General features: G+C 45.7%; 1 protein-coding gene across 7 annotated transcripts in view; it reads right to left on the bottom strand.

Moving 5' to 3' along the window:
• The window catches only part of SPECC1 (sperm antigen with calponin homology and coiled-coil domains 1), a 265,582-nt gene that overhangs the window by 166,765 nt on the left and 77,156 nt on the right, over nucleotides 1–21,661 (bottom strand). For all 7 annotated transcript variants that reach the window (XR_009499670.1, XM_059908106.1, XM_059908101.1 and 4 more), the window contains exon 3: nucleotides 4,967–5,102. Coding sequence is in view for 6 of the 7 variants with exons in the window: in XM_059908106.1 (XP_059764089.1) it covers nucleotides 4,967–5,102 (136 nt within the window). In the remaining variant the exon portion in view is untranslated. The remainder of the gene's footprint in view (nucleotides 1–4,966; nucleotides 5,103–21,661) is intronic.

Consider the following 21,661-nt stretch of genomic DNA (forward strand, 5'->3'; position numbering starts at 1 on the left):
TTAGCAGCATTTCTGACCTCTACCCACTAGATGTCAGTATCACCCCTCTAGTGATGACAACCAAAAAATGTCTGCAGACTTTGCCAGTCGTTCCATGGGTTGGGGTGCAGGGCAAAATCGCCCGCAGTTGAGAACCCCTGTTTTAGATAAACCCAGTATCATTTTATCAGTGCTTCTACTCTCAAATTCCCACTGTTATTTTAATTGTGATGAAAATGAATTCATAGAATAATTTAGACATCTTTGTTTTATTTAACATAGTATACTGACTAAATTTAATCTTTTTTTTTTTTTTTGGCTGTGTTGGGTCTTTGTTGCTGCCTGCAGGCTTTCTCTAGTTGCAGCGAGCTGGGGCTTCTCTTATTGCGGAGCACGGGCTATACGCACGTGGGTTTCAGTAGTTGTGGCGCATGGGGTTGGTAGTTGTGGCTCACAGGCTCTAGAGCGTAGGCTCGGTAGTTGTGGCACACGGGCTTAAGTTGCTCCGCGGCATGTGGGATCTTCCCGGACCAGGGCTCGAACCCATGTCCCCTGCATTGGCAGGCAGATTTTTAACAATTGTGCCACCAGGGAAGTCCCTAAATTTAATCTATATTATATTTAGTCTTCTTATCCAAGAACCATGTGTATTTATATCTTCTTTTATGTCCTTTAAAAGGGTTTTAAGAGTTTTTAAAATAGAGGCTCTGGTAATATTAAGCTTATTACTAGGTATTTTACCTCTTTTGTTCCTTCATAAATGGGATCATTTCTTACTATCTTTTCTAACTAGTCACTGATAAGAAAACTATTGATATTTTATATTCTATAACCAGCCACACACTGAACTCTTATCGTATCTAATAGATTTTCAGGACATGCTAAATTTTTTCTCATGATACAACTCTCAGGAAATTCTAAGCATTTTTCTAAACATACAGCGGTATTATCTGCATAAAATCATCATCTTGTATCCTCATTTCCAACATGAATACACTCCTATAGCTCTCCTGTCGCACTGCCTAGGTTAATACTTGCAGAAAAATTTGGTGGTGGGCAACCTTGAATCATTCTTGATTTTAATGGAAACACTTCTAGGATTTCACCATTAGGCATAGTGTGGGCTTTGGCTTGAGATACATATATTTCATATCACTAAAGAAGTACCCATACACTTGTAGTCTACCAAGAGTTTGGGTTTTTTTTGTTGTTTTTTGTTTTGTTTATTTATTTATTTATTTTTGGCTGTGTTGGGTCTTCGTTTCTCCGCGAGGGCTTTCTCTAGTTGCTGCAAGCGGGGGCCACTCTTCATCGCGGTGCGCGGGCCTCGCACTGTCGTGGCCTCTCCTGCTGTAGAGCACAGGCTCCAGACGCGCAGGCTCAGCAGTTGTGGTGCACGGGCCCAGTTGCTCCACGGCATGTGGGATCCTCCCAGACCAGGGTTCGAACCCATGTCCCCTGCATTGGCAGGCAGATTCTCAACCACTGCGCCACCAGGGAAGCCCCCAAGAGTTTGTTTTTAAATCAGAAAGAGCGTTAATTTTGTCAAAGGCATCTTCCATCTCTATCGGGATGACCATATGGTTTTTCTTTTTTAGTCTATTAATATTGTATGATGGATTATATTTCCAAATCTCCTATTAAGCCATTCTTGGATGGCGTAAATCCACTTGGTTGTGATGTGCACTATTGTTCTTTTAATTTCTTGTTAAATCCTACTTGCTAATATTTTCATCTCCCATTTTTGCATCAGTATTTGAGAGTGAGGTCAGTCTGTTAGTTTTTTAGTGGTGCTTTGTTAACTCATTTATTTGTTTATTTATTTATTTATTTTTGGCTGTGTTGGGTCTTCGTTGCTATGCGGGCTTTCTCTAGTTGCATCGAGCGGGGGCTACTCTTCGTTGCGGTGCGCGGGCTTCCCATTGTGGTGGCTTCTCTTGCTGCGGAGCACAGGCTCTAGGCGTGCAGGCTTCAGAAGTTGTGGCATATGGGCTCAGTAGTTGTGTTGCGCAGGCTCTAGAACACAGGCTCAGTAGTTGTGGCACGCGGGTTTAGTTGCTCCACGGCATGTGGGATCTTCCCGGACCGGGGCTGAAACCCATGTCCCCTGCATTGGCAGGTGGATTCTTAACCACTGCACCACCAGGGAAGTCCCTTTGTTAACTTTTAGAATCAGTCTTAGGCTGCCTTGATGAAAATAAGTTGTACTTTCATATGCTGTATTTTACAAACCAAATGTGGGGACTTCCCTGGTGGTCCAGTGGTTAAGAATCCTCCTTCGAATGCAGGGGACACAGGTTCGATCCCTGGTGGTGGAACTACGACCCACATGCTACGGGGCAACTAAGCCCATGAGCCACAACTAGAGAGCCCAAGTGCCGCAAACTACAGAGCCCACGCACCACAACCAGAGAGAGAAAAACCTGCACACCACAACTAGAGAGAAGCCCACGTGCCACGATGAAGAGACCACACACTGCAACGAAAGATCCCGCATGCCTCAGGGAAGATCCCACGTGCCGCAATTAAGACCCGACGCAGCCAAAAAAATAATAAAAGAAAATAAATCAATAAAAATTTTAAAAAATAATGAAGTGTCAAGTTTAAAAAAAAAAAGTAAAACCATTATGTAGAAACACAAGGCCATTCCCCTGCATCCTAGAAAAAAAAGCCACATATATTCTTCACAGATTCAACATTTTGAAAACTAAATAAATTAAAATACACCTTTGGAAAGCTAATCTGGATTGTGATATTTTATGTAACAGTGCAAAAGTCACAAGTAGCCTACCATTCACCTCCTGTTATAAATGAGTAATGTCATATTTCAGCTGTGTTCCCACCTTAGACAATTGAGCAGTACATTACTATTATTAATTGAGCTGCATTGTGAGTTAGACCACGGAAAACTTAGCTTTCTTATCTATGTGCTGCAAAAGAAAATGAAATACATTCTCCGATGTTTTAAGTTTCCTATACTCTGGACTCAAATATAATGGTTTAAAAAAAACCTTTTCGAAAGAATGAAATTAGAACACTCCCTCACACCACACACAAAAATAAACTCAAAATGGATTAGAGACCTAAATGTAAGACCGGACACTATAAAACTCTTAGAGGAAAACATAGGAAGAACACTCTTTGACATAAATCACAGCAAGATCTTTTTTGATCCACCTCCTAGAGTAACGGAAATAAAAACAAAAATAAACAAATGGGACCTAAATGAAACTTAAAAGCTTTGCAAAGCAAAGGAAACTACAAACAAGACAAAAAGACAACCCTCAGAATGGGAGAAAATATTTGCAAACGAATCAACGGACAAAGGATTAATCTCCAAAATATATAAACAGCTCATGCAGCTCAATATTATCCAAAAATGGGCAGAAGACCTAAATAGACATTTCTCCAAAGAAGACATACAGATGGCCAAGAAGCACATGAAAAGCTGCTCAACATCACTAATTATTAGAGAAATGCAAATCAAAACTACAATGAGGTATATCACCTCACACTGGTCAGAATGGGCATCATAAGAAAATCTACAAACAACAAATGCTGGAGAGGGTGTAGAGAAAAGGGAACCTTCTTGCACTGTTGGTGGGAATGTAAATTGATACAGCCACTATGGAGAACAGTATGGAGGTTCCTTTGAAAACTAAAAATAGAATTACCATATGACCCAGCAATCCCACTCCCGGGCATATACCCTGAGAAAACCATAATTCAAAAAGACACACGCACCCCTATGGTCATTGCAGCACTATTTACAATAGCCAGGTTATGGAAGCAACCTAAATGCCCATCGACAGATGAATGGGTAAAGAAGTTGTGGTACATATATACAATGGAATATTACTCAGCCATAAAAAGGAACAAAATTGGGTCATTTGTAGAGATGTGGATGGATCTAGAGACTGTCATACAGAGTGAAGTAAGTCAGAAAGAGAAAAACAAATATCGTATATTAACGCACATATGTGGAACCTAGAAAAATGGTACAGATGAACTGGTTTGCAGGGCAGAAATAGAGACACAGATGTAGAGAACAAATGTTTGGACACCAAGGGGGGAAAGTGGAGGGGGGTTGGTGGTGGTGGGATGAATTGGGAGATTGGGATTGACAAATATACAATAATATGTACAAAATCGATAACTAATAAGAACATGCTGTATAAAAAAATAAAATTCTAAAAAAAAAAAAAGATATGCAAAGATATAAAATGCCATTTTTCTCGATATTATTTTTTGTTTTTGAAAATTTTTCATAAAGATATGGTAGTTATGTTAACATGTAATGGGTTTATTTTTATTTCTGTTATTTTTAAATGAATTAATAAATCAATATTTTTAAAACTTAAAAAAAAAAAAACACCTTTTCGGTTTCTCAAAAAGAACTAGTCACACTGAGAAAGCCCAGGGGTTCTGGAGGCCACTGGTATCTAGACGACTCTGAGCAGCCTTCCGAGAGGATCTTCCCGGCTTCCACAGGGCCCAGGATGGATGCTGTGCCCCTGCCTGTGCCAGGGACCTACGCACTGACTCGCTCATCTGACACGCGGAGCACCACGAAGACACCAAGACAGCCCCAGGGCCTGCACCACCCAGCCTGGATCTCCAGGGACGCAACACGTGCTAGGTGATGGACAACCAGAGGGACCGGGGAAGCACAGGCCTCCCCACGGCCTCTCTGTTTCCTTTTGTGGATCATCCCATCTCCTGTTGTGGGAAGTTGTCGCCTGAACCAGTCCTCACTCAGAGTAAGTGCTCGGTACGTATCTGATGGGGAAGGAGGCCTGAATGCCCGAGGTGCTTTCAAATGCACAAGAAAAGGCCCACCTGGGTCCCTCTGACCTGGCTCCCTCCTGCCTGGGTCCCTCCCACCTGCGCCCCCCCACCTGGGTCCCTCCCACCTGTCCCCCCCGCACCCGCCTGAGCCCCTCCTCCCTGAGTCCCTCCCACCTGCCCCCCCCTCGGGCCCTCCTACCTGGGGGGCCCCTCAGGCGGCTCTCTGCGAGTTCGGAGACGGCCCCGGACGTGGACGTCTTTTTCAGCCGAGCTGCCCCAGAAGCGGCGGCACCTCCTGGCTTGTTGAGCGTGTCCTCACTGCTGGCCCGCTTGAGCTGGGAGAGAGGTGGATGGAGAGAGAGAGGGTGAAGAGACGCGTTTTCGGGCTGGAGCGCTATAACCCAGGAAAGCACCGAGCAGGCCCGCCTGCCCAGCAGCTGAGGGGCAGCGATGGCACCTTGAGTAGCAGGAAGGCGCGGAGGGAAAAGCGCAAAGCACACAAACCCGCGATGCCCTCCCAGGGCACAGTGTGATCCCCCATCACTGTTTCAGAGATCGGTATAAGGCTGCGGGTGGTTACTACCCATCGTTCACACGTCAAATAATGAGGTTTTCTTTTAAAAAAAGTTAAAAGGCTGGGAACTGATGAAGAAAGAACTGTGTGGTACACAGAAGTCAGGATAGGGCAACGCACAAGAAATGCAAAGACTATAAAAAGCAGCACAAACACATACGTCTGGAGGAAGCAGGGGGAAGAGATACAAAGATCTGAGCATCCACGTGTGCGCACCCCAAGCACTCCCGTGCCCCCAAACACACACCACCTCCGAAGGGAGAAGAGGGACTTTTGTGGGGGCCAGAAGAAGGCTGTTAGGGACCCTTGGCTCCTTTTCTGCCTTCTTCCCTGGCATGGGAGGTGCAGAACAAATATTTGTTGAAAGGTACTGAAGCGTAAGGGGGGGACCCCGCCCCGAAATGAGCTCACGCGCTGGCCCAGGTAAATTACGCTCAAGGTGAAAGAGAAAACCCACAAATAAGTTCTCTCAACCAGTGTGAGTCTCCGCTAAAGAACACTAATTGTTCCAGAAGATGGAGGCAGGCAGATGCCACCACAAACGCGCCTGACATCCTGGGAACCAGCGTGAAAACGCCCTCAAATCAACCGGGACGTGGAAGCAGCAGCCTGGCCCACCACATCGGCCAAGGGCCCTGCTCCATCCCGCTTTGCTGGCTCTGGGGTCACGTACTGAAGGTTAGGGGTCTAGATATTTGCACAATGCAAAAAAAGCACGTCCACCTTTGCAGCATTTAGATTTCAGGGTGTTGCGACATATCCCTCAGAATGGCTTGAAAGAGAAGAGAAATACCAAGTGCTGGTGAGGTTGGGGGGCAACTGGAACACTCCCCGTCTGCTGGTGGGACTGTAAACTGGTCAGCGCTTTGGAAAACAAGGAGGATTCACTAAAGCTAAATATTTGCACCCTGTGATCCAGCAAACACACTCAAGCTCTACACGCTCCTGAAAAGAATGTTTGTAGCAGCTTTATTTAGTACAGCCGAACCTAGAACAACCCAAATGTTCTTCAACAGAAGGGGTAAATTAAATAGTGGTGCAGTATACAATGGAAACCACGCAGCAATTTAAAAAAAGAGTTACCGACACAGTAATGAATGGGTGGGTCTCACATTCATTATGCTAAGTGAAAGAAACCAGACACAAAAGAGTATATTATGCCTGGTTCCATGTAAGTGAAGTTTAAGAATGGACAAAACCAAATGATGGTGACAGAAGTCAAAACAGTGGTTCCCTCTGGGGGAGTTACGGACTGGGAAGGAAACTTCTTGGGTGCTGGCATGTTCTACATCTTGCCTGGGTGATGGTGACACAGATATAAGCACACGTAAAAATTCAATGGGCTGCACAGCTAAGACTGAGATTAATGCACTTTATATGCTGTTTTGTAAGTATGTTGTGCCTCACTAAAAAAGAAAGAAAACTGGAGGATGGGTTAAACCAGGGGCAAAGCCCTGGTGCCACCCTGCCAATTGCTCGTCTAGGGTTTTCCCTCATTGTTATTTTTGATCGTGGTAAAATATACATAACATAAAATTTATCATTTTAACCATTTCAAGTGTACAGTTCAGTGGCCTTAAGTACATTACATGGTTGTACAACCATCACCACCATTCAGAACTTTTCCATCTTCCCAAACTGAAACTCTACTCCTTAAACACTAACTCCCCACAGCCTACATTTTTAAAAAGGTGGTAAAAGTCTAAATATTAGCCAAGCAATCCTAGTTAACCTAGTTAACCAGTTAACATTGACAGGATAATCTGCGTGCACACGCTTGCAGTTTACTGGATGTAAATGTAACCACACTGAACAGCCAACAGCATAGGCCACCGCAGCTTAACAAAAGGGATGAAATACGACAAGGGTTGACGCAGAAATACCTCAACTGCCTTCTTACACGGACCCCATGATTGTTTTCCTACCTCCCATTTCAGAATAATAAGGGTCCCTGCCCCCAAGCTCTCCAGCCTCTCAAATTATCCGCCAGGTCATCAGTGTAACAAGTATTTAGTACTGAACGACAATAGCTCAGGATGTCAGCACCATTTCCTCAACAGAAAAGAACTATTGTTCACTCTGCCTAGAAGCGTGCCAGGGGCTTCCTGGGTCCCCACAGGGAAATCAATTCTGATTTTAGACTTCGAAAACACCTCAGAGGAAACACGGAAGGGAATTCTTAACGTAATTTTGCAAATGATATGCTCACGGTTCTGCTTTCCTCTGTCTGGTTCTCCGACATTCCTAAAATCAGTAAGTCTGACGCAAAGAAGCGCGGAATTATCAAACTCTGCAGCAAAGGCCCAGAGAGCCAAGGCTGGGTCTGCAAACCAGGACAGGGCATCCACCAAATGAGAGGTCCCCCACCGGGCCAGAAGTGAACCGGCCTCCAGCCATCCCACCCTGGCCCCCATCCCCGCCCGCCCCAGGGCATGGTCTCGGGTACAGCTTGCCCCCGGCCCCTTCCCATAGAGCTTGGTTCTTGGTGAGATGGCGGGCGAGGCAACAGAAGGCAGGGGTGGCAGGTGGGAGGTCACTGCCCCAGGCTCAGGGCTGGAGGGTCTCCAGTGGGGATTTAGCAGTGCGTAGATGCTGTAGCTGAGGGTCTGCTTTTGTTCACAGGGGCGGCAATGCAAAAGAGGACTTGGGATGTGGGATTTCCACATATGAGGTGCCCAGCAAACCCATGGGAAGCAGCCCACATAGTGGTTAAGGTGTGTGCCTGTGGCTCCAAGAGAGGCTGCTGGGGACAGACCCTGCCTCCGCCTCTTCCTACCTGTGTGATGGGGGGAGGTGCTGAGGGCTTCTCAATTCTAAAAGGGAGAAAATAATACACACACCTCTAGGTTTCTGACCCTAATTAAGAACATCAAATAAGAACAATAAATAGCAGCCATCACCATCATCATCATCACCATCACCATCATCACCATCACCATCATCACCATCATCACCATCACCATCACCATCATCACCATCATCACCATCACAATCACCATCATCACCATCATCACCATTACAACTGTGGGAACTCATCCAGAAACTTCCATCTTTGCTGTCTGAAAGCTTTCCTGGTGCTCCTTCCACGATGGTTCACTGGGCTGGTAGCCACGGCAGCACCTTCATACTCACAAACAAAAGTCTGGAACCAGAGCATGGGGTACTGTTATGTATTAGAAATCAGTGACTGATTGGCTGCTGGGCAAGTTATTAAATAGGGACTCAGTTTCCTCACCTAAAAAATAGAAGAATTTGATTCAATCATCTAAGATCCTTCTCACCTCCTAAATCCTAGTTGTTATATTAGATTTTATTTACTTATTTAGGCTTAAAGAATTTGTTGGTCGGGCTTATTGCATATTGTATCAATGTAAAGCTTTTGCTCAAAGCACAGGTACTATAACGATATGACAACAACAATACCCCAGGCTCTGGGCTTATAAATAGGAGGGCGTGCCAGCCCCGTCATGATCCTAGACTAAGGCTGCACTCGCCACCCCCATCCGCTTACCACCAGCAGTGGCTGTCTCTGACCCTTCCTTCATCAGAAACACCGGCACTGCCAAGGCACCACGGTAAAAGCCAAGCGTTGTAGTGACTGACTTGATCTAACCTCGTTTCAAACACGGTGAATTTTGACTATTAATCCTAAGGCAGACTTTACATTCATTCCACAGACAATATGGAAATGCCGTGATTAATAATCTCGGGTCTGGATGAAACAACATTTCACACCAAAAGAATGTGATTCAGGGAGGTCCTGAGAAAACGCCCTTCTCCCCCACCCTTTGCTCTTTTGCCCCTTTTCCCCCATCCCTAAGGTGTCCTGTGGGATATGGGGACCATCTGAAATATCAGCTGCAGCTAATAGTTTAAAGGTTCAAGGGCGCTTCGGCCATTGAACAGCCTTTCATATCTGATTTCATCTGACTGCCTTCCGTCCAGATGTGAGAGCCAGGAAGAAGTGGGCCGGGAGAGTCGGGTCCCGGGGAAAGAACTGAGGCCATCCCTTCTGGGCACCATCATCCCAGGGAGCCCAGAGCAGCCCTATGCACATACCCTGGGGAAGAGAGAGAGAGAAAGGGGGAGCGGGGCAGGAGCAGAGACCCTGGGACTCCTCCCCTCTCACCACGACCCCTGGGGCTGCTCCCACCGTCCTGGACACTGTGATCCGGAAGGCCTACTGCAAGCTGGGCGTCCATCCTCAATACACACGGTGTACTTAGTCCACAGGGCCAGGCTGCACGCGTGTCAAAGCGGAGCAGGCAGGCCTGTGCTCTGAGTTAACGTCCAACAAAGGGGCTGGTTCCTGTGCAGTGACTCAGAAAACCAAGACGGGAGAGGCGGGTGGCCTCCGGGGAGAGAGGGAGCGGCACGTGGGACCAGGGCAGGACCCTCCAGATTCCCCAGGTCTGCAGCAGTGATAAGGACTCAGACTTGGTGAGCTGACAACGGGGACACCCATGTGCCTGCAGCCAGGGGAACCCTCCGGCTGGGGCTGCGCTGGGGAGAGCCCTCTGCGAGCAGGACCAGCGGAGGCACCTAGGGGAGGCGGAAGGAGGGCAAAGTCGAGTTCTTGCTTTGAAGACACGGAGGACGAGGCTGTTTGGAGGGTCGGGGGCAGAATTCAGGAAACGGACGGGAGCTGATGACACGGGGCGGAGTGGGTCCGTCTAGGTCCTTTACCCACAGGTTTCTTGTCATTCAAACCACAACTCTGCCGTGTTGGACATGAGAAAACTAACGTGAGATTAACTAACTCACTCAAGGCTGTATGGGTGAGGCAGAGCGGGATTTAGGCCTGGCACCATGTTTCCAAGGGCTTTAACATTTCCGCTGGGCCAGAGACCAACAGGAGTCAGAGACTCTGGCCATACCTCATGGGGTGAGGGTGAATAAATGGGGCTGCAGGAAAGCCACATCACGTGGGCGGCCCAGGTTGGTGACTAAGGGCATGGGCTCTAAGTCCAAACTTAGAATCCTGGGTTGGAATCTTGGCTCTGCCTCTTACTAGCTGTGTGACCTAGGGCAAATCGCTTTACCTCTCTGTGTTTTGGTTTCTTCACCTAAAAAACAGATCTAGCAATGGTACCTACCTCAGAGTGTAGCTTTGAGGCTTAAATGAGTTAGCCGTAGGACGTGCTTAGAATAACAGTGTCTGACACATAGCACGCTTTTAACAGATGCCGGCTGTAATCATAACCAACACAACTCGTCGTTATTATTTTTGTTTTTAAAGGAAAGCAAGAATGAGAAGGGACTGTTTTAGGAAAAGATTAAGGCAATGCAACGGGGATTCCAGAGGGCACAGTAGAACTTTTTAAAACAAGTCACTAACCTCCCTGGACCTCAGACTCTCCATCTTTTCATAACAACGTCCAGGAAACATTCATGGTGTGCGTGCTTATGAGGTACCAGGCACAGCCAAGGATAGCAGACACTTCACATGGCTATTGTGAGAAGTGGAAATGAAATATACAAAACACCTTGGCACAGGGCACCTGCTCCACACATGACAGCTGTTCCTGAAAGTTCTGTTGCTTCTACACACCATGCTAGCCCTGAAGCCCACTTCTGAGTTCCATTTTACCAGCCGCACCCAACTTACTCTGCCTCTTCGTGGACTTTGGGGTCCCACTCTGTATTATAAAAAGATCTGAGCCCATCCTTTCCAGGTGAAAGGATAAGTCAGACACGTTCCAGGCCAGGGGCATGCCGTCTCTCCCTACCACGCAGCACGGCGTGTTTGGGTGGCAGCAAAGCTTTTACAGGGAGCACTTCATTTCTCCTGCACCTTCCACAGGGAATTCCATCGGAGAAAGAGTCACGGCTTAGAAGGTCTCCCAGGGGGCAGGGCTTACAGACCCCAAACCCATCCTACCAGTCTTCCGAGGCAAACAGCCGAAGCCTCTCTTACACCGTCACTATTTTTTTTTTTAAATTCATGCTAATAATTTCTAACAATTATTTTTTTAATTTATTTATTTATTTTTGGCTGTGTTGGGTCTTCGTTTCTGTGCGAGGGCTTTCTCTAGTTGCAGTGAGAGGGGGCCACTCTTCACACAGCGGTGTGCTGGCCTTTCACTATCGTGGCCTCTCTTGTTGCAGAGCACAGGCTCCAGACGCGCAGGCTCAGTAGTTGTGGCTCACGGGCTCAGTCGCTCCGCGGCATGTGGGATCCTCCCAGACCAGGGCTCGAACCCGTGTCCCCTGCATTGGCAGGCAGATTCTCAACCACTGCGCCACCAGGGAAGCCCCACCGTCACTATTTTTTTTTTAATTTATTTATTTATTTATTTATTTTTGGCTGTGTTGGGTCTTCGTTTCTGTGCGAGGGCTTTCTCTAGTTGCGGCGAGAGGGGGCCACTCTTCATCACAGTGCGCGGGCCTCTCACTATCGCAGCATCTCTTGTTGCGGAGCACAGGCTCCAGACGCACAGGCTCAGTAGTTGTGGCTCACGGATCTAGTTGCTCCACGGCATGTGGGATCTTCCCAGACCAGGGCTCGAACCCGTGTCCCCTGCTTTGGCAGGCAGATTCTCAACCACTGCACCACCAGGGAAGCCCCACCGTCACTATTTTTTGAAGGCAACATCAGACACAGAAAGCTATGAGTCTCAGTTACTAAGTCTTTTTCTTTCTCTGTTTGTGGCTGCATTCTTGGCTTTGTTTCCTAGCCGTCAAATGCAGCCTCGGCACCACTTGAGATTTCTGGTTTGTTATAGAAGATCCCTACCAAAGTGTCGGTGTTGCTTTGATATGCTTGATAAGTATTTTCACTAACACGTCCATTGATATTCAAGCCGCTGAGCACCTGCACCTGAAAGCTGACAAAAGGAAAACGTTTGAACAGCTCACAGGTGAATGTAACTAAGAAATTCCTTCAATTCCACAAAGATGGGGTGGGGAGGGGGGAGATTCAAAGCTTTCAAATCATCACACAGAACACAACCCGGTCTTTAAAGGTAGATAACATGTTATGGTTGGAGCAGTGGTTCTCAAACTTGAGAGTCCATCAGAATCCTTGGAGGCTCTGTTAAAATGCAGACGGCTGCCTGCACCCCAGCCCGCAACCCTAGCAACACCACCAAGCTTCTGAATCCCTAGGTCTGGGGCAGGGCCTGAGGATTTGCATTTCTGACAAGCGCCCAGGTGATGCTGATACCGCCGGTGTGGGGACCACGCTTTGAGGACCAAATGGTTTACAGCAGCACCGACGATGGAAATATCATAAGAGCCACAGACCTAAGTTTACATGGTCGAATAGGAACATGAAGAAACGTAAAATGAAACAGGTAAAATTAATTTTAACGATATATTTTCTGAACCCAATACATTCAAAATATTATCAATCAATGTAAAACACATTAATAAGGTCTTTTATTTCTTTTGTAGTCACTCTTCAAAATCTGGTTTGTATTTTTTTTTTCATCCCTGTGACTCATTTATTTTTTCTTTTAACATCTTTATTGGGGTATAATTGCTTTACAATGTTGTGTTAGTTGCCGCTGTATAACAAAATGAATCAGCTCTACGTATACATATATCCCCATATCCCTTCCCTCTTGTGTCTCCCTCCCACCCTCGCTATCCCACCCATCTAGGTGGTCACAAAGCACAGAGCTGATCTCCCTGTGCTATGCAGCTGCTTCCCACTAGCTATCTATTTTACATTTGGTAGTGTATATATGTCCATGCCACTCTCTCACTTTGTCCCAGCTTACCCTTCCCCATCCCCATGTTCTCAAGTCCATTCTCTACATCTGTGTCTTTATTCCTGTCCTGCCCCTAGGTTCTTCAGAACCTTTTTTTTTTTTTTTTTTTTTTTTAGATTCCATATATATGTGTTAGCGTACAGTATTTGTTTTTCTCTTTCTGACTTACTTCACTCTGTATGACAGCCTCTAGGTCCATCCACCTCACTACAAATAACTCAATTTCGTTTCTTTTTATGGCTGAGTAATATTCCATTGTATATATGTGCCACATCTTCTTTATCCATTCATCTGTCGATGGACACTTAGGTTGCTTCCACGTCCTGGCTATTGTAAATAGAGCTGCAATGAACATTGTGGTACATGACTCTTTTTGAATTATGGTTTTCTCAGGGTATATGCCCAGTAGTGGGATTGCTGGGTCATATGGTAGTTCTACTTTTAGTTTTTTAAGGAAACTCCATACTGTTCTCCATAGTGGCTGTATCAATTTACATTCCCACCGACAGTGCAAGAGGGTTCCCTTTTCTCCACACCCTCTCCAGCATTTATTGTTTGTAGATTCTTTGATGATGGCCATTCTGACCAGTGTGAGATGATATCTCATAGTTTTGATTTGCATTTCTCTAATGATTAATGATGTTGAGCATCCTTTCATGTGTTTGTTGGCAATCTGTATATCTTCTTTGGAGAAATGTCTATTTAGGTCTTCTGCCCATTTTTGGATTGGGTTGTTTGTTTTTTTGATATTGAGCTGCATGAGCTGCTTGTATATTTTGGGGATTAATCCTTTGTCCATTGATTCATTTGCAAATATTTTCTCCCATTCTGAGGGTTGTCTTTTCATCTTGTTTATGGTTTCCTTTGCTGTGCAAAAGCTTTGAAGTTTCATTAGGTCCCACTTGTTTATTTTTGTTTTTATTTCCATTTCTCTAGGAGGTGGGTCAAAACGGATCCTGCTGTGATTTAGGTCATAGAGTGTTCTGCCTATGTTTTCCTCTAAGAGTTTGATAGGGTCTGGCCTTACATTTAGGTCTTTAATCCATTTTGAGTTTATTTTTGTGTATGGTGTTAGGGAGTGTTCTAATTTCATTCTTTTACATGAAGCTGTACAGTTTCTCAGCACCACTTATTGAAGAGGCTGTCTTTTCTCCACTCTATATTCTTGCCTCCTTTGTCAAAGATAAGGTGACCATATGTGTGTGGGTTTATCTCTGGGCTTTCTATCCTGTTCCATTGATCTATATTTCTGTTTTTGTGCCAGTACCATACTGTCTGGATTACTGCAGCTTTATAGTATAATCTGAAGTCAGGGAGCCTTATTCCTCCAGCTCCGTTTTTCTTTCTCAAGATTGCTTTGGTTATTCGGGGTCTTTTGTGTTTCCATGCGAATCATGAAATCTTCTGTTCTAGTTCTGTGAAAAATGCCATTGGTAGTTTGATAGGGATTGCATTGAATCTGTAGATTGCTTTGGGTAGTAGAGTCATTTTCACAATGTTGGTTCTTCCAATCCAAGAATGTGGTATATCTATATCTTTCCATCAGTTTTATCATCTTTAATTTCTTTCATCGGTGTCTTATAGTTTTCTGCATACAGGTCTTTTGTCTCCTTGGGTAGGTTTATTCCTAGGTATTTTATTCTTTTTGTTGCAGTGGTAAATGGGAGTGTTTCCTTAATTTCTCTTTCAGATTTTTCAACATTAGTGTATAGGAATGCAGGAGATTTCTTTGCATTAATTTTGTATTCTGCTACTTTACCAAATTCATTGATTAGCTCTAGCAGTTTTCTGGTAGCATTTTTAGGATTCTCTATGTATAGTATCATGTCATCTGCAAACAGTGATGGTTTTACTTCTTCTTTTCCGATTTGGATTCCTTTTATTTCTTTTTCTTCTCTGATTGCCATGGCTAGGACTTCCAGAACTATGTTGAATAACAGTGGTGAGAGTGGGCAACCTTGTCTTGTTCCTGATCTTAGTGGAAATGGTTTCAGTTTTTCACCACTGAGAACGATGTTGGCTGTGGGTTGGTCATATATGGCCTTTATTATGTTGAGGTAGGTTCCCTCTATGCCTACTTTCTGGAGGGTTTTTGTCATAAATTGGTGTTGAATTTTGTCGAAAGCTTTTTCTGCATCTATTGAGATGATCATATGGTTTTTATCCTTCAATCTGTAATACGGTGTATCACACTGATTGATTTGCGTATATTGAAGAATCCTTGCATTCCTGGGATAAATCCCACTTGATCATGGTGTATGATCCTTTTAATGTGCTGTTGGATTCTGTTTGCTAGTATTTTGTTGAGGATTTTTGCATCTATGTTTATCAGTGTTACTGGCCTGTCGTTTTCTTTTTTTTGTGACTGTCTGGTTTTGGTATCAGGGTGATGGTGGCCTTGTAGAATGAGTTTGGGAGTGTTCCTCTGTCTGCTATATTTTGGAAGAGTTTGAGAAGGATAGGTGTTAGCTCTTCTCTAAATGTTTCATAGAATTCACCTGTGAAGCCATCTGGTCCTGGGCTTTTGTTTGTTGGGAGATTTTTAATCACAGTTTCAATTTCAGTGCTTGTGGTTGGTCTGTTTATATTTTCTATGTCTTCCTGGTTCAGTCTCAGAAGGTTGTGCTTTTCTAAGAATTTGTCCATTTCTTCCAGGTTGTCCATTTTATTGGTATATAGTTGCTTGTAGTAATCTCTCATGATCCTTTATATTTCTGCAGTGTCAGTTGTTACTTCTCCTTTTTCATTTCTAATTCTCTTGATTTGAGTCTTCTCCCTTTTTTTCTTGATGAGTCTGGCTAATGGTTTATCAATTTTGTTTATCTTCTCAAAGAACCAGCTTTTAGTTTTATTGATCTTTGCTATCGTTTCCTTCATTTCTTTTTCATTTATTTCTGATCTGATCTTTATGATTTCTTTCCTTCTGCTAACTTTGGGGGTTTTTTTGTTCTCTCTCTAATTGCTTTAGGTGTAACCTTAGGTTGTTTATTTGAGATGTTTCTTGTTTCCTGAGGTAGGATTGTATTGCTATAAACTTCCCTCTTAGAACTGCTTTTTGTTCATCCCATAGGTTTTGGGTCGTCGTGTTTTCATTGTCATTTGTTTCTAGGTATTTTTTGATTTCCTCTTTGATTTCTTCAGTAATCTCTTGGTTATTTAGTAGCTTAGCCTCCATGTGTTTGTATTTTTTACAGATTTTTTTCCTGTAATTGATATCTAGTCTCATAGCATTGTGGTCGGAAAAGATACTTGATATGATTTCAATTTTCTTAAATTTACCAAGGCTTGATTTGTTACCCAAGATATGATCCTGGAGAATGTTCCATGAGCACTTGAGAAGAAAGTGTATCCTGTTGTTTTTGGATGGAATGTCCTATAAATATCAATTAAGTCCATCCTGTTTAATGTATCATTTAAAGCTTGTGTTTCCTTATTTATTTTCATTTTGGATGATCTGATCTGTCCATTGGTGAAAGTGGAGTGTTAAAGTCCCCTACTATTATTGTGTTACTGTCAATCTTCCCTTTTATGGCTGTTAGCATTTGCCTTATGTATTGAGGTGCTCCTATGTTGGGTGCATAAATATTTACAATTGTTATATCTTCTTCTTGGATTGATTCCTTGATCATTATGTAGTGTCTTTCTTTGTCTCTTGTAATAGTCTTTATTTTAAAGTCTATTTTGTCTGATATGAGAACTGCTACTCCAGCTTTTTTTTCATTTCCATTTGCATGGACTATCTTTTCCCATCCCCTCACTTTCAGTCTGTATGTGTCCCTAGGTCTGAAGTGGGTCTCTTGTAGACAACATATATATGGGTCTTGTTTTTGTACCCATTTAGCCAGTCTATGTCTTTCGGTGGGAGCATTTAATCCATTTACATTAAAGGTAGTTATCGATATGTATGTTCCTATCACCATTTTCTTAATTGTTTTGTGTTTGTTATTGTAGGTTTTTTCCTTCTCTTGTGTTTCCTGCCTAGAGAAGTTCCTTTAGCATTTGTTGTAAAGCTGGTTTGGTGGTGCTGAATTCTCTTAGCTTTTGCTTGTCTATAAAGGTTTTAATTTCTCCACTGAATCTGAATGAGATCTTTGCTGGGCAGAGTAATCTTGGTTGTAGGTTTTTCCCTTTCATCACTTTCAATATGTCCTGCCACTCCGTTCTGGCTTGCAGAGTTTCTGCTGAAAGATCAACTGTTAACCTTATGGGGATTCCCTTGTATGTTACTTGTTGCTTTTCCCTTGCTGCTTTTAATATTTTTTCTTTGTATTTAATTTTTGACAGTTTGATTACTATGTGTCTCGGCACGTTTCTCCTTGGGTTTATCCTGTATGGGATTCTCTGTGCTTCCTGGACTTGATTGACTATTTCCTTTCCCATGTTAGGGAAGTTTTCAACTATAATCTCTTCAAATATTTTCTCAGTCCCTTTCTTTTTCTCTTCTTCTTCTGGGACCCCTATAATTCGAATGTTGGTGTGTTTAATGTTGTCCCAGAAGTCTCTAAGACTGTCCTCAATTCTTTTCATTCTTTTTTCTTTATTCTGCTCTGCAGTAGTTATTTCCACTATTTTATCTTCCAGGTCACTTATCTGTTCTTCTGCCTCAGTTATTCTGCTATTGATTCTTTCTAGAGAATTTTTAATTCCACTTACTGTGTTGTTCATCACTGTTTGTTTGCTCTTTAGTTCTTCTACGTCCTTGTTAAACATTTCTTGTATTTTCTCCATTCTATTTCCAAGATTTGGGATCATCTTTACTATCATTACTCTGAAGTCTTTTTCAGGTAGACTGCCTATTTCCTCTTCGTTTGTTTGGTCTGGTGGGTTTTTACCTTGCTCCTTCATCTGCTGTGTATTTCTCTGTCTTCTCCTTTTGCTTAACTTACTGTGTTTGGGGTCTCCTTTTCACAGGCTGCAGGTTCATAGTTCTCGTTGTTTTTGGTGTCTGCCCCCAGTGGGTAAGGTTGGTTCAGTGGGTTGTGTAGGCTTCCTGGTGGAGGGGACTGGTGCCTGTGTTCTGGTAGACGAGGCTGGATCTTGTCTTTCTGGTGGGCAGGACCGAGTCAGGTGGTGTGTTTTGGGGTGTCTGTGAACTTAGTATGATTTTAGGCAGCCTCTCTGCTGATGGGTGGGGTTGTGTTTCTGTCTTGCTAGTTGTCTGGCGTAGGGTGTCCAGCACTGCAGCTTGCCGGTCGTCGAGTGGAGCTGGGTCTTAGCGTTGAGATGGAGATCTCTGGGAGAGCTTTCGCCGTTTGATATCAAGTGGGGCCAGGAGGTCTCTGGTGGTCCAATGTCCTGAACTCGGCTCTCCGACCTCAGAGGCACAGGCCTGACACCCAGACAGAGCACCAAGACCCTGTCAGCCACACGGTTTTGTTTTTCTTTAAGGATAATTTGCTTCATGGAGGAAGAAGTATAGGTTCTTCTGACTCTTTTCTGTCTTGCTTGTTTCTCCTTAGGGCCTGACAGATTTGGTGCAGCAAGTTAGAAGGGAGAGTAGAGAAGATTCCTAGAGAATGTCTTAGCTACGCCTTCTTGCGGCCACAGGAAGCTGCAGTTGGTCCCGCCGTCTCGGGGCGTATCCTTTATTCCCTTCCCGGGACGGGTATCTGAGGCAGGCCTTAGCAGAGGCGGGAGGTGGGGAAGCCAGCGTCTCTGAGGACGTCAAGGAGACATGAAGATGGCGAGGCGACCGCTCTGGTGTGTATTTTGCACTCACAGCACGTGTCAAGGGCTCATCGCCACACGGGGCTGGTGGCTCCTCTATCGGGCAGCGCAGGTGTGGAGCATTCACTCCCGAAGGACAATGACACGACTGACCGGGTCCCCAAGACTCGTAGAGAACATAAACCTTAAGACTCTGCTTTCCAGGCACCCTGAACCCTGGCCACAGGAGACTGGGCAGGATCAATACATGACTCGTGCCTAGCCAATTTTTCTCTTGCTTTTGTTTTTAACCAGCCAGAAGCAAAGAAGCAGCTGGGCCTTCCAAGGGATGAGGGAGGCTTGGGCCGGCTGGCAGCCGTGCTTCATACCACGTGCAGGTGGCAGAGAAGCAGAGACAGGTGACACGAAGTCCTGGGACACCCCAGTCTGTGGTCCTGGCCTCTCTGTGCTCCGGTCTTGCACCTTTGGCCTGCACACAGTGACCCGGGAACCTCAGATCTGTTCCATATATTTCTTTTCTGCTCAAGCCAATGTTTTGCCATTTGCGACCAGGAGAGTCCTGACTAATAGACTTGGGCCGCGTAAGTGGCCAGCGTGACACAGCCTGTCTGCATCAGAGCAGTCCGGGTACTTGCCTCCCTGTGCTGTGCTCAGAGACACAAGGAAGACTCACGGTAGCCCCCCACCCCACCCCGTCCCATCCAGGCTCCTGTTCCCCCACCTGCTCCCCCAGGGCTCCTTCAGCTCAGGCCAGCATCTGCAGTAGCGTATTTCGTCCTACTTTTGGTGCATTTGTTTTAGTTCTCCTATTTGGGGCCAGTGAAAACACATCTGTCCATCCCATATGTGTCCATCTCCTACAAAGCAGTCGTAGTAAGACGTTAACTGTGGCATCCAGGTGGTGGGACGCTGTGCTCACTGTGTAATTCAACTTCTCTGAACGCTAACAGATTTCCGTAGTAAATACTCAGGGGGAAATCTGCTTGCTCTTCTGTCCGTCGCTGTTGCCTCTTTCTCTTCTGTTCTCCGGGTTTTTTGTCCTCTTCCTCTGTCCACTGAGGCGCACAGCAGCGAGGGTCAGAGCCAGGCGGGTACAGGGGGGTATGGCTCTCTGCTACTCCCTCCCCCAGGCCCCGTCATCCTCTTCTACAGGATCGGGCCTGGGGATCCCAAGGACCAGGACGAGAGCTGAGAGTCTCCACAGGAGTATTTGCTTTTCCCCCGACATTTTCCGCGTGGAACAAGTTTCCCAAACACACACCAATCAAAGGCGGAGCGGCCACCGTTTCATTGTCTTCAGGAAACACACAAGCTTCAGACCTTTTTTGAAACACTGCTTCTAAAATATTTTAATGTAATCCAGAAGCTCTAACGGTCTGTTCTGGGGGAAATGTATGTATTCGTTTAAAATCCATATTAGAGATGTCTCCCAAATGTGCTCTAGGTCAAAGATAATAAAAATTAAAATCATGGAAATAACAGTCAAGTCTGGGATAATAGAATAATAATCAAAATTATACGTAGGACACTTTATCCACATTTACTCCTTGTGGCAAATACGGTGCTCATCCCACCTCGGAGCTCAGGGCAGCTACATAGCTTGCCTGACGTTTCACAGCTAGAAAGGGGCAGAGCTGGGGGTCCCAGTGCGGCCCAGGGTCCCGACCCCCTCTCCGAGCGAGCTCCTCCTATTCCCACATCCATCACCCCCGGGAGAACAGGTGTGCTCGGGCATTCAAGCCACGCCGAGCGCTGCCAGGTAGCAGGTGCTCTCCTAAGCGTGAAGGGCACAGCTTGTGACAAACAAAAGAGCAGATGGTCCCGGCCCTCGTGGGGCTTCCAGTCTAGCCACGGGGAGACGAGAGTAACCACGCAGGTGGGTGTGAGGGTCCTAAGAGCTGAGAAGGAAAACGAGGCAGGGCGAGGAGGACGGGCCGAGGCCACACTTTACACAGACTGGTCAGGGGCGCACCTGACAAGGTGACCTTGAGCACAGACTTAGGGGAGGAGAAGCGGCAGAGTGCAAGGGTGGAGGGAGGGACGCCCCAGGCTGAGGGGCGGCTACCACACCTGGCTCGCACGAGGGACGGCGCCAGGGCACCTGGAGGCCATGTGTCCGGAGCCTGGGCAGCCTGGGTGGCGGTAGGGGTTTGACTTTGCTCCCCTCTGAGTCGGTGGGGAGAGCCGGGAGCATATTAAGCAGAAAAGTGACATGACTTGCGTAGAAAGGACCTCTCAGCTTCTGCTGAGAACGGAGCACAGGCCTCAAGTCAAAAGCAGGAAGGTGGCGGCATGTCCCCGGTGGTCCCCAGGAGGCAGTGGGAGCTGGTGGGAGTTGACATCTATTTTTAAGGTAGATGGCATTTTGCCGACGGACCATGGGATGTGAGAAAAGGAGGGTCCAAGGATGAGGCCACGGGCCCAGGCCTGAGCGACTAAAAGACAGAGTTTCTGTTTACTCAAGTGGGAAGAGTCACCAGGGGCGGCAGGTTTGGGGGGGCAGGAGAGAGATGGAGAGGAGGGAGAACAGATTCAGTTTTGAATAGGTCACCTTCAAGGTGCCTTGTAGACATCCAAGAGGTGGTGTCACAAAGGCAGTTGGAGGAGTGCTGGCTGGAGATGCAAATTTGTGGGTCATCCACACACAGTGTTAAAATTCATGAGAGCAGAAGCTGTCGCCTAGAACAAGTGTCCTCACCAGGGACGGTGCTGTCCCTCAGGGAGTGTGTCGGAAATCTGTGAGGGCATCTTTAGTTGCCACTGCAATTGGAGGTGCCGCGGGCACCTAAGGGACGGGAGGATGGAGACCGTGAACGTGACGATCTTGCACAAAGAACGGCCCTGCATCCCACACGTCTCACCGATTCCACAGACACTCAGCGGCGGAGCATCTTCTTATTGTTATCCGAGCCAACGGCATCCCTCTGTTTTACATGTA

The sequence above is a fragment of the Balaenoptera ricei genome, chromosome 20 (genome assembly GCF_028023285.1).
Source record: "Balaenoptera ricei isolate mBalRic1 chromosome 20, mBalRic1.hap2, whole genome shotgun sequence".
NCBI lineage: Eukaryota > Metazoa > Chordata > Mammalia > Artiodactyla > Balaenopteridae > Balaenoptera > Balaenoptera ricei.